This window comes from Schistocerca cancellata, chromosome 2 (assembly GCF_023864275.1).
Source record: "Schistocerca cancellata isolate TAMUIC-IGC-003103 chromosome 2, iqSchCanc2.1, whole genome shotgun sequence".
In the NCBI taxonomy this organism is placed as follows: domain Eukaryota; kingdom Metazoa; phylum Arthropoda; class Insecta; order Orthoptera; family Acrididae; genus Schistocerca; species Schistocerca cancellata.
Window position 1 is genome coordinate 739938882 of NC_064627.1, and position 13438 is coordinate 739952319.

At 35.2% G+C, this 13438-nt stretch overlaps 1 protein-coding gene across 1 annotated transcript in view; it reads right to left on the minus strand.

The window, feature by feature from the left end:
* LOC126162534 (DNA-directed RNA polymerase III subunit RPC5) overlaps nt 1–13438 on the minus strand; it is a 100620-nt gene that overhangs the window by 18342 nt on the left and 68840 nt on the right. The window contains exons 6-7 of the mRNA XM_049919107.1: nt 12203–12419; nt 10622–10824 (exon numbers count right to left, since the gene is read on the minus strand). Coding sequence (XP_049775064.1) covers nt 10622–10824; nt 12203–12419 — 420 coding nt within the window. The remainder of the gene's footprint in view (nt 1–10621; nt 10825–12202; nt 12420–13438) is intronic.

Genomic DNA, 13438 nt, shown 5'->3' on the forward strand with positions numbered 1-13438 from the left:
TCATAATGATGTGGAACGAGGCATTTTAAGTACACACTGCAAATTAATTTTTACATACGATTACATTCTGAACATTTCCACTTTTTTTTCCTTTTCTTTTTTATTTTGTATTACAAAAAGAAAAAAGATATATAGATCTGAGTTAGTAATTCCTACCACCACCTTCTTTTATGGAATAGAAGGAGTTATCAAGGAGAAACTTTCTCAGTTTATTTTCAAATTTTACTTTGCTGTCTATCAAACATTTTATATTACTCTATCAATGTACCAATGCTTTCGTTTGGTAAATTACAGAATCTTTGTTTTTAGATATATTTTTCCCACGTGGAATGTTTCCCTCTATTATATTCAAAACATTTTATATTGCTGGATAAGTGATTAAAAATTTTGTTGCAGGATTGTGTACCCCTTTTTATTGTTAAAGATGACCTTAATGTGGAGTAATGAATGTCATTTTTCCTTCCAGTATTGTAATTACATCATTGTTTCTTTTAAACTATAATGGATTATTTACAACAAACTTCATGAGTGAATAAATATGCTGTGAAGCAGAAGTCAGAATGCCTAACTCCTTAAACAGATGTCTATAAGATGATTGTGGGTGAGTACCCGATATAATTTTCACAGCATGTTTTTGTGCACGGAGACTCTATTAAAGATGAGTTACCCCACAACATTATTCCATGTGCCATTACTGAATGAAAACATGCAAAATATGTCAACTTAAAGATTTGTCCCTGCCCAGGATATGCAATGATTCTAAGTGCAAATGTTGCTGAACTAAGTTGTTTTACGAGTTCCAAAATGCATTTTTCCAATTTAAATTCTCATCAATAAGGATTCCTTAAGAATTTTGAAGTTCTCACCCTATTTATTATTTCCTTGCCTTGTGTTACACTTAACGTTGGTGTAGTGCCACTAGATGAGCAGAGCTGAATATGTTATGTCAAAACAGAGGGTGCGGCTATTCACAGAAAACCACTGAATGATACTTTTAAGAACTTTGTTTACCATTTCTTCTATTTTGGTATGTATGTTTGCATCGGCAAAAAGAACTAATTCCCCTTAGACAGAAGATTGTTTGCATATATGAGGAACAGTAGCGGACATAAGATTGAACCTTGGGGAAGTCCGTGTGTGATTTCTCCTCAATCAGAATTATTTCACTAGACTCAACTGCTTGAATTACTAAGTACAACTTTCTGCATTCTTTTGGTTGGCTATGATATCATCCATTGGGTGGCTATACCATCAGGCCTGTAACACATCAATTTATCTAGGAGAATACTGTGATTCAAATGCCTTAGAGAGATTACAGAAAACATCAACCGGAGGTATTTTTATTTACAGTTACAAATTTCTATCGAAAAGATTGTAGCTGCAGTGCTTCAATGTGCTGGAACTGGACACTGGAATACGTACGTATGGGAATATACAGCACACAAATTTCAACTATCCTATTTAAACAATAGTACATGGCTGTAACAAGCGTTTAAAAACAATAGTACATGACAGTCAAAATTTCAGCCAACATACTGAAAAACAATAGTACATGACAGTCAAAATAATAAAAAACAAGACTTTAAAGAATGTGAAAAAGAAGGGGGCAGATGCATTTTTTATGGTTAAAGGAATAATTGACATTTATGACTTAGCATTATGTTACACTCATAATGTTGTCAATAAAAGCCACTGCAAAAAATAAATAAATAAATAAAAATCAGTCAGTAGTCATTACAGTTTCGTTAACCCAAGGGATGCGACCCATACTTCAGCCAAAATGAAAGAAAGCAGTCATACCCTTGACACCACAGCAACTACTGATCACAGTGTACAGCACCAAACAAACTGAGATATAAATTTTTCTATAGTTTCTGCAGAAAATTACTTTATTTATTTATTTAATTTTTTTACATTGTGCACAGTTACAAATTTCTATTATGAAGACCGTAGCTACAAAGTTTCAAGCTGCTCAAATTGAACGTAGGAATATGGCACATAAGGGAATATTCAGTATGCAAGTTTCAACCAATCTATTGAAAAAGCAATGGTACCTGATAGTCAAAATACCAAAAGATCAAAAATAACCCATACAGAAAGAGAGCAGGGACATTAATTGTAAATAAAGGTGTCTGATAATTATGGTTTAGCAGCAATTTACACTTGTAACTTGTGCCTTCTGTTTGTTAAACAAGGGCTCACAATACAGCAGTCAATTAACAATGTTATTTCTGAAATTAAAAGTGCTTGCGAATATGCTAAACTTCATACATGGAAACAGACCAAGACTGTCATTTAAGCTAATAGAGTGATTCACCAGGGTAAATACCAAGTGCAGACACACTACAACAATGATTGTACTATAAAATACCTCAATGTTAAGCTGGAATCAAATAATGTCCTGCTGATATATGCGGACAAGGAGAATGCTATTGTTCTTATTCATGATGGTGACTGTATTTACAATGTTTCTTTCATGATAATGACATTTATGAAATAAAGGAAGATCTGTTGCAGAAGATCCAGGAAGATTTAAAGTCCAAAATTGCATTTTGTTACTTCCTGTTTCAGAATGACGGGGATAAGAAAAGAATTAGTGTGATGTATCCACAAATGCATTTTCTCTGAACGCAAATAAAGTAGACCTGGTAAGTCAATTAGACTGATCATCAAGAACAGACCCAGCCAAAGCTATAAATTGAATAAAATGTACAACATATTGCTTAATGAGTTTTATAGTTTCAACAATGATTACACCACCAAAATTAGTTACCATCTCATCTCCATCACTGGTGGTATTAAAATTCCTGATAGAGATTCTTCAGCATCATTTAACATTGTTAATTTGTATACCAATACACCAATACCCGACACCCTTTATATCATTCGTGATAATTTGATTAAATTTCAAAAAATTGAAAATAAATCATTAATGGAACTGGTCTAGCTTTCCTTCTCTGTTAGTTATTTGCCTTTGAGGAGAAGTTATTTCATCAAACAAATGGCCTTGCCATGGATAACAGCCTTGCTGGCATAATGGTGAACACATTTATTACTTTCCTTGAGAATAAATTCTTCTGTTGCTGTCTTGAAATTTCTCAAAAAATTATTCTGTACTGCAGATATATGGACAATATCAGTTTTTTTTTCAATATATAAAGTATACAGCCAACTGGTTGTATAAATTTAAAGTAAAAACCTTGTCAGGTTCCACTACCACAAAGGGTATCTTCTTCAGAAGGAAAGTCACATAAATTACATGACATTAAAATTGTAAACGTAAATTATGAGCCAAGGAGCTCTTGTCTGCTCTTTTAACAAGCTGTACCTGTGAAAAATATTTACTGTTTCCGTGGAGTATTTTATTTCATATTTTCTACTGTTTGGCTTGAGCTCCTTATACCATTAGTGGTACTGAAATCTGCTGAAGGTTTTTATGTTAAACTTATGCAAACGGCTGGCTGTATACTTTAAATTCTGAAATTTTACATAAGGTTGCTGCCGTGTTTACAATTATTATTGTTTTATTTAAAAGTGATGAAAAAGAAATCTACAATTTTACTAAGATCTTGAATATTTTGTATCCACATATACAGTTTCCCTCAGAGAATAAAAAAATGGATTACTAATTAACTTGAGTTCACACTTCTGAAGGCAGGTAACAAATAAGCAGTTGCAGATGTTTACTGCAAACCAAACTGCACTGATGTTATCATTAGCCAAGATTTCTGCCACTCCTTGATACCAAATTACTCTTGTTTTCATGCTATGCTTCACAGGCTTGCAATATTAAACCTTAGCCATGATGCTCGTGAACATTTTTGAAATTTATACCTATTAATACATCATTATAATGCTTTACTGAGCATTTTATAAATGTGAATACAACAACCATTTTATGTCGCTTCAACCACTGCAAAAGTTCTATAGTATCACACCTCAAAAACTGCGGTTCTGATGTTTTTTTTTTGCCCCATCAGAAGTACCGGTTTGTCACCAATGACACGTTAGTTACCTTTTTATGTCTTTTTCAAATCATAAACAATACCAATATTTTAAACATTTTACTCATTTTATAGATCCATATCACATTTTATTCTTTACCTGTGTCATTTCAATTTGTAAAAATATTTGCAATATCCTTTCAAAATGTTTAAACACATTAGCATTTTATTTTGCGTTTGGTCCTATGCACTGTCATCTGCGACTGTCATGATCTCACAAATGTTTTGTTTTGTTTGGAGTGAGGTACAATATCACCATCGTTACTGAAACTGCAGTGAGTGATGGCTGGTTTTTAGTATAACACTAAGGCTGAGGACCACAATGTTAAAGGTGTCACTTGGTACTAAGCTGTAATTATCAGTGGCTACCACTAACTGCTTAGGGGGCAATCAAAAAGTTTCCATTTAAGGGCATCACTGCAGTATATACACAATGTAATGAGATTCTAATGCAGGTACATAAGCACTGACATACAAGCAATAAATGCGCAAACGTGAAATATGGCAACATTATTAGTAAATGCGTCCAAACAGGCCAATGTGGTGTTATTCTTTTCTGGGTTGCCAAAGGGCTAGCTCTGACAGACATCCATCGGAGATTAAGGAATATGTATGAGGCAGCATCCTGCTAAACACCACTGCTGTGGAATGGCGTGCAAATTTCTGTGCAATGTGCTGCTGTTTCATGATAACACATGTCCCCATATTGCAAATGTCACAACACAGAAGTTACACCAACTCAGGTAGGACACACTGAGCACCCAACCTATCACCCTAGTGTCTCCCCATGCGATCATTACATCTTCGGTCCCTTAAAAAAGGCTTTGAGGGGTCGACAATTCCTGTTGGACGAGGAAATGCAGTACGGAGTTACAGTCTCCTTTACGCAGCAGCACACAATGTTTTCCCAAACAGATATCTTCAACCTGGTGTGCCAGTGGGCTGATTACCACAATGCTCACATTGATTTTTCCTCATTGGCATACTGATTCTGGACTGTATGGCCTTCAAACAGAAATTTTTTGATTGCCATTTATAGTCAATGTTCACACTCCCTTGCTATAAGGTCTTTTATTATTTTGACTATCATGTACTATTTTTTTTTCAACTGACTGACTAAAACTTGCATACTGAATTGAACAATCCCACATGCGCCATATTCTTATGTTCAGTTCCAGCAGCTTGAAGTGATGTACCTATGATCCTCTTGGCAGAAATTTAAAACTGGAACAACTGTCTCATCCCAAACAGCAAAAAAAGCAATTTTCTGTAGATATTGTTTAAACATTTATATGGTATAGTTTGTCTGGCACTGTCTTCCATAGTACTTGTGTCAGAGGTGCATCTCTACTTTGTTTCATGTAGGGTGAGGTGCAACATCCAGGTGATTAATGAAATTGCAGTGACTGATATTTTTGTAGTACAATGCAATGACTGATGACCATGATGTAATGGGTGTAGCTTCATACCAAGTCATACAATGGTTTAAATAGGTTAGTTGAAATTTGCATGTTGAATATTGCCATTTGTGCTGTATTATAAAGTTCAGTTTTAGCAGAATGAAGTGTGAAGAGCTGCAGCTACAATCTTTTTGGTAGAAATTTGTAATTGCAATTACTGACAATTTTTTGTAGTGTAATTGTAATGATCAATCCTGATGTGAAACGTGCTAACTGCTACTAGGCCATAAATCACAATGGTTCCTTATAATTCCAATAAGCATCCCAGCTTCCTCCCTTCCACATTTACATTTATTAAGCAATTTGTGATTAATCAAACAATGGAAAATCCAGGATGGAATGTAACAATATTATGAGAAGGAAAGTTGCCACTCACCACATAGCAGAGATGCTGAGTTACAGTTAGGCACAACAAAAAGATTTTTTATTTTATCATGTAATTTTGCTTTTAATGTTTTGTTATGTACTGAACTATTTCACCTTATGTCACTTCCCATGTACCACTTCTAGCAGCTTCGGAATGTAGCAGCTACTGCCTTGTCCATACAATATATTTCTTTTAACAACAATATTTATTTACATGTCAGTAAGATATATAGCATAATTACTTTTTTAATAAGCATTGTGTCATACTAGTTATTGTGGATGTCACTGGTGCTGATATCAAGAATGTCACCGACTGGCAAAACTGTTTAGCTTGCACCATGTCAAACTGCTTGTTAGTTTGAGAACTGATTGTGTTAGAGACTGGAGTAGGAAGTGACAACATATTTTATACTGGTTTTATTAGGTAAACATTTCTAAGCTTCACTGTGTTGTGCAATGTATTCCTTTTAATATCTTACATTTAGGAAAAAGAAAAAATTGTTCTATTTTAAGATCAAATTCTGTATTATTTTTTGCCACATTTGGTGCTACTGGTGCTATTCTTTGCCAATTTCAGAGCTATGTCGTGGCAAAATTCGTTTTTTGTCCATTTTGTTGTTTTTTTCTGCCGAATTTGATGATTTTTTCTCAAATTCGGTGTTTTTGCTCTACTTTGGTGTTATTTTTTGCCAATTTTTATGTATTTTTTTGCCAAACTCGGTTATATTTTGTTCGTTAAATTCAATGTTATTTTTGTCATCGTCAATGCTATCTGTTGCCAAATTCTATACCGTATTTACTCGAATCTAAGCCGCACTCGAATCTAAGCCGCACCTGAAATATGAGACTCGAAATAAGGGAAAAAAAAAATCCCAAATCTAAGCCGCACCTGAAATTTGAGACTCGAAATTCAAGGGGAGAGAAAAGTTTTAGGCCGCACCTCCAAATATGTAATATGTAATTGTAATATGAGACACAATTTAGGTCGAATGAATGACGATACAGCTACAGTAGTTTTGTTCGAGTCGAAACCTTAGCAGTTAAGCTTTATCAGGCAGCCATTGCTATGCGTCAGGCGCTCCGTCCGTATTTATACGGATACCCTTCCTTTTTCACGTGCTTCGTCTGGTTTGAATCGATTGCTTATTTTGCTTTGATCTGATAAGTGCCGTTTTCAATGTTATAGGTGTTTACGTCAGTCACTGTAAGATGAAAATGCATTACTATACTGTGTCATGCATTGTTTGTCGCATTCTGATAGTGCGTGTTTACGGCCTGTCGCTGCTCGCGGCATGGCTTGCTTTTGTGCGCGCTACCGCCGCCTACAATTAAAAAAAGAGAGGAATCGTCACATTAGCGAAACAATGGCAAGAGACTGCAATTTGTTGTTACTTACACTGCTGCTTTCTTTGATAATGATCAACAAGAACCAAATAATAGACTGCGTATGATATAACATGTTCTGAACGAAAGTTTGGCAAAAATTTTTCTCCATTTGAAAATCTTTGCGGCCGCTTCTTTAGTACATCAAATTCTGCACAGAAATTACTCATCTTAGATTTAAAAATCTAGTCAGTTGCCGTGCTTCATTTCTGACTGTATCACTATTAGGCATAAGAGTAATACGAATATAAACATGACACGATACGTATATTCTTCCGCGTTTGCTGTTGTCTCACTCTAGTTTCGTAGTTTATTTGGCAGACAGGATTTAAATGAGATAGAAGCAAACACGAAAGAATACATGGCAAAATGTTTATATTCGTATTATTCTTGTGGTGAAGAGAATACTGCATGTGATTCACATTTCATCAGGTTCCTATTAGCAACCATCTCTTCTCACAGGTAGGAAAAAATTCAGAACGTAGAGTTGGCCATATTGACAAATATCCCAGTATTACCAGTTGGATTTTCGTAGTACATTGAAATTCGAAGATGAACAATACGGAATTTGTATTTACTTCGTTGGATAATGTATGAAAATGCAGTGGTCGAAACTCGGGCGGAGAAAAATGCTCGTCTTCCAATTTTTTTTTTTTTTTTTTTTTTTTTTTTAATGTTATTTACTGACACAGAGGTTTTGGCGCCAGTATTTATCTTTGTGCCTACAAAGGATGCCTGTGTAGCGCTACATATATTCGACGGCAGAAGTTAGTTGTGGCGGCACCTATCAACATTTTTCAGAACTTCCGCTTGCTTTGCACTCGATTCTAAGCCGCAGGCGGTTTTTTGGATTACAAAAACCGGAAAAAAAGTGCGGCTTAGATTCGAGTAAATACGGTACTTTTTCCCCCAAAGTCACCATTTTTGACAATTTTTTTTATTATTTGTTTGCCAATTTTAGTATCATATTTTTCAGTTTTCATTGTTTATTTTCATCCAATGTTAGAGCTAATAACTGACAATTTCTGTGTCATTTTATGTCCATTTCAGTGTTCCTTTTACTGGTTTTGGAGGTATTTTGTGCTGATTTTGATGTTTTTATGCCTATTTTCTTGACAATGTTCATCTATTTTTTTGTGTAATTTTTTGCCAATTTCGGTGTTATGTTTTGCCAATTTTGGTGCTTTGTTTTGCCAGTGTTAGTATTACTTTTCTTCCTATTTTGTAATTTTTCTTTTGTTCCAATTTTTGTGCTTTTTGTCAATTTCAGTTTTGCCAATGTGTGTTACTTTTAGCCAGTTTTTGAGCTACTTCTTTTTGCCACTTTTGGAGCTATTTTCTGGCCAAATTTGGTGCTGTTTTGACATCATACCATAGCCTGTTATGTGGGAAATAAACTTCAATTGTAAGATTATGCACAAACCTCATCCCTGAGGAGAAAAGAAGGCAAAATGCAATTTCAACATTCAATACCTATCAGTTACAAATATTGGTAAACCGTTGTCCTCAAATTTATAGTATTTTCTGTATGACAAACTGACAAATTTTATGATATTTCATAAAAATCTCCAATTTCATGTTATTTTGCAAGTAAAAGCCAATTTTGCGTTATTGTATTCACAAAATTTTCATGCCCCTACTTATATTCTGTTTCATGACACAGAACTGATGTTGGGGTTCCCTCTTAACGCATCATAAGATGATAAATTATTTTTGTGATCAACAGAAGTGTTTTGCCATACACTGTTTTCTGATAGACAGTTTTTGTTGAATATATTGACAAGAATTGCATTTCATTAAATGAAATGGGTGCTTTTTAAAAACAAGCACAGATCTTTCTGCCTGGCATAGTAAAAATAACTTAATTTTATCCACAAATAATCAGAAATTGATTACAGCTGTAACAATCATTAGCGCATAAGTTTTTAGGTAAGACAAAAGCTATAAGCGATTTCAGCTATTTCCATCAACTTTGTTTCAGTTGCAGTTAGTAGTAACACTTAGTTAACATGTCGTAAAACAGAAACAGTAAGCAGTAACAGGAAGTTACATTGCTTGAAAAAACAAAATTAAGCTTGGCCTTTTCACCTCGAGACCAGATCAGACCACATAATCAGGAAAAGGGGGCGGGGGGGGGGGGGGGGGGGGGGGCGGCTGGAGGGAGTGAGTGAGTAAGTGAGTTATGTCCAGCTTTATCACAGTCTTGTAGTTAACATTTTAATATTATTTTATTTACTATAAAGCACTGTTTCATATTATAAAAGAACAAATTTACAAAAGAAATGTATGCTGTATCCTGAAGATTAGCTTAGGCACGCATAAAAGTAGATGCATGTACCCACAGGAGTATGAATACTCATGTGGGAGAATAAAAATCATTCACAAAAATATTAAGAACAGCAGACATAAAGAAGGAAAAGTGAGAAGAAATGGTTCCTACGGAGGTCAAAACACAAATCATGATAAGATACTGCATTAGTGCTCAAAGGGGGGGGAGGAAGATGGGGCAGGAGCACACACAGGGGACTCGAGGATCAGCTGCATGGCATGCTTTTTCAACAGTTGCTTCACAACCCACCAATACCAACCACCAACTTAAAAGCATATCTAACTGGGCAGATGGAAAACTGATCATGTGCCACATTCCGTCCTATTATCCTACCGGTCTCAACTGCCACTTACCCTGAGCCTCCGTCTACCTCTACGCTCTTCCCAACCACTTAAAAAAATAAATAAAGGCTGCCCCCAAGGTCTAGTGAACCACTTGATCCTGCCCTTGTCCTACTGCATGCGATCATTAATTTCACGCCAATCCCTACCACTTACTGTAATTTCCAGTTTCATTATCTTCCTTAAGCCCCATGCGTGCACACAAACTGAATTAAAGAAAATGTCTCTGCAAATGACAGATCATGCACAGCATGCAAGAAAGGAGCCAAAAGTAACAATATTACTGCTCCTTACTCAGAAGGAGTCAAGGTTCTGAAAACCACAGTGCTCTGTGTCGTGACATAATGTTTCTCTGGACGTCAACAGAGTTCTGCTGAATTTTACGAGGACAAAATAAAGTTGCCATTTTTTTCTCACTCTGCAGTTCTTCACCAGCAACTTCTTTTTCTTTTTATTACTACTACTTTAAGACTTCTGTATACAGGGCTTTAGTTTAACTAATACAAGCTTATCTTTCTACCTTAAATGAAAGATGATGACTTTTGCCTGGACTTCCCATTTGCCCTCACATAAGCCCCTGCTCATGTGAAAATATATTGCCAGCAGTAGACTTACACTTTTCTTGCAAATTTCTGCCTTTGAATGAAACCTTTTACAACTAAACATAAATTCTGAATTACATTTGTAGTCAGGAAAGTGACTTTTGCACCTTATCTAACACTGCACTGTTTTACTTACAATATAGTCACGAGCCCGACACATCACTTCAGCAGGAACTTTGCCAGATGCACTGAAACTATCCTTTGGATACAGCAAGTCACTGCGTACCACCCAATTTCCTCTGACTAACACAGCACACTGCTGTATGGCACGCAGCAGACCAGCCACATCACTCTCTTGACCTAATAGCGACAGCAGCTGTGAGAACTGTACTATTTTTGCTGCAATATTATGGAACATACTGTAATGAACTCTAGTATACAGAAGCAGAAGATTACAAAATATGTGATCTAATACTAACTTAATCTTGGTCATTCAAGACAAATTGATATAGGCGAAGGAATTGCATCTTGTGCACTTTTTTTTTTTTTTTTTTTTTTTTACTGCCATACCAGACAAAGTTATTGGGTTTTTAATGTGTTTATTTAACTATTGTATTACTTGTCTGATTTTCCATTAAATGAATCACAATGCATAATCAATTTAGGCAGTATCATAAAGGAAATTTTTCAAAGTGTTGTATTTGGCTCAAGGTACATTGTGGTCTTGTACCATGACGTACAGCTTAAAGAAAGAAGACAAGTCACATATTATGAACATACTTTATTGAACATAAACACATGGCTAATAAACTGAATATCCAAATAACACACACAAAAGTAGTTTTTCTGGTTAAAAAATTAAGTCTAAAAATTAATGTTAATAAACATTCAAATGCAATAAATTATTTTATTATTTTAAGCCCATGTAGCATTTCTATATCTTTAATTTGTACCGCCATGCTGTAAATGTCTAACAAAGTACCATGGGCCATGATCATGGTGCAATATCACCAAATGGATCTAAGTGCAATTTTCGTCCCACTTCAATAAATGGTGAATATAACCTAAAATAATAAATTTACATCATGGTTTCTAGAGAAATGTCTGTTATAATCATTAGCCACATAGGTTTAATTTTATTTGTGCATATATAGCTGGAATAACAATGAATTAAGAACAGAAGAACTTACTTTTAGATTAAAAAGTAATGATACATGTAAGGAAAATGAAACAATTGCTCCTTGCTCCTGTAATAACAGCTGGCTATACTCATGCCATAATAGGTAACTTTTGGTGTGAACAGGACTTAAGTTAGAGAGTAAACACCAGAGATATAAGACTGACTACAAGCCTCTACCCTAATAATCTTTGATTTTTCTGTCTTAAAGAATGCAATTACTATTAGCAAAAATGTAAACTCTGTAGTGCACTGTCATGTAGAACCCATTTGTGAAACGAGGCTCGAAAACTGCAGAACCTGTTTTAACAATATAAAAAAAGAAACCACCAATGTTTAGCATGCCTCATGTGATCCTGTCAGATAATCATAACACAATGTTTCACCAATGAAGCCAACACAGTAAGTCTCTAAAATAATACCATGGAGAGGCTAGAAACTCATATTTTACACAACTTCAAAGTATAACCCAAAAAACCATAATTTTGTAACATCTACGTATCTGTTTCCCCAATCATTCTAATATTATAATGTAGATTTAAAGTTGTCTAAATAATGAGTGAGACAGAGAAGATATTACAAATACTTAGTAGCACTTACCTCGTAATAACAGCTGCCTAACCTGATCTACCATTGGCAACTGTTTCAATTGAACAAGAGACAAAGCCTCTGAAGTCACCTGCCGCTGTTTCTGGTATTCTTCCTGCACAGGCGGTGGAACTAGTAAGCGAGTGTAATCACTTCTTGCCAAGCTCATCTGTGCAGTATCACCAGCACTTGTCAGAGCAGGTTCACAGTAAAGGTGAGCTTTCTCCAACTGTAACAGTCAGACAGTAATAAAAATTGTGTCAGTCTATATATAACACAAAGCATGACAACCACATCCATGTTATAAACAGCAACATATATTTAGTTACCATTTCCATTACTAAAAAAATTGCATTTATGAAATTTCACTGTTAAACATTTAATGAATAGTAACTGTTCACAATCTAATTAAACTCAGAAATCTGATTGCTACATGGACTGAAACCATTAGGTGTATCAGGAATTAAAGATGTCAGATTTTTGGTGTAAATTCTTTATTGATACATTCAACACTCTTAGTTGTTAGATAGACCCATATTTAGGAAAAAATTAAACTCTATTTTTATCACACATTATTTTGGCTATCCATAAAAATGTAAAACTGCGATAAAATATCAATTATACAGGGTGTTTCAAAAAGAGTGGCCTAATATTGATAAAAACATACTACAAACATTGGATGAACTGCGAAATACTCACAGAATCTTAAAGGTAGCTATGCTATTACAAATGCTCTGTGTGTCCATCACAGCAGCATCACTAACAAAATCTAAGTGATAGCTAAAATGCATCAACTTTTACAGAAATTATTGTGGCTGTTATCCTGTTCTTCACTTCTTCTATGTCACAAGGTAAAGGGGAGACGAACACACTTCCCTTCACATAACTCCACAACAAAAAATTGCATGGGGGTCATGTCTGGTGATCTTGGAGGCCAAGACTGCAGGGTAGCGTCTTAGAGGCCAAAACTGAAGGGCAGCATCTTGGGGCCCCCTGTACCCTATCCAGTGTTAAGGCAGAGTGTCATGGAGAAACTGACGTACGTGTTGTGCCATTGTGATAAGAGCTCCATCCTGTTGGAAAATGAAGTTATCAGAATCCTCCTGAAGTTGTGGAAAAAGCCAATTCTGCAGCATTTGAAGATAACTCGTCCCAGTCACTGTGATTTTCTCAAGAAAGAAAAGACCACACACATTTTTCTTGTGGGGATATGTGAAGAAAAGCGTGTTCATCTCACTTTTACCTCGT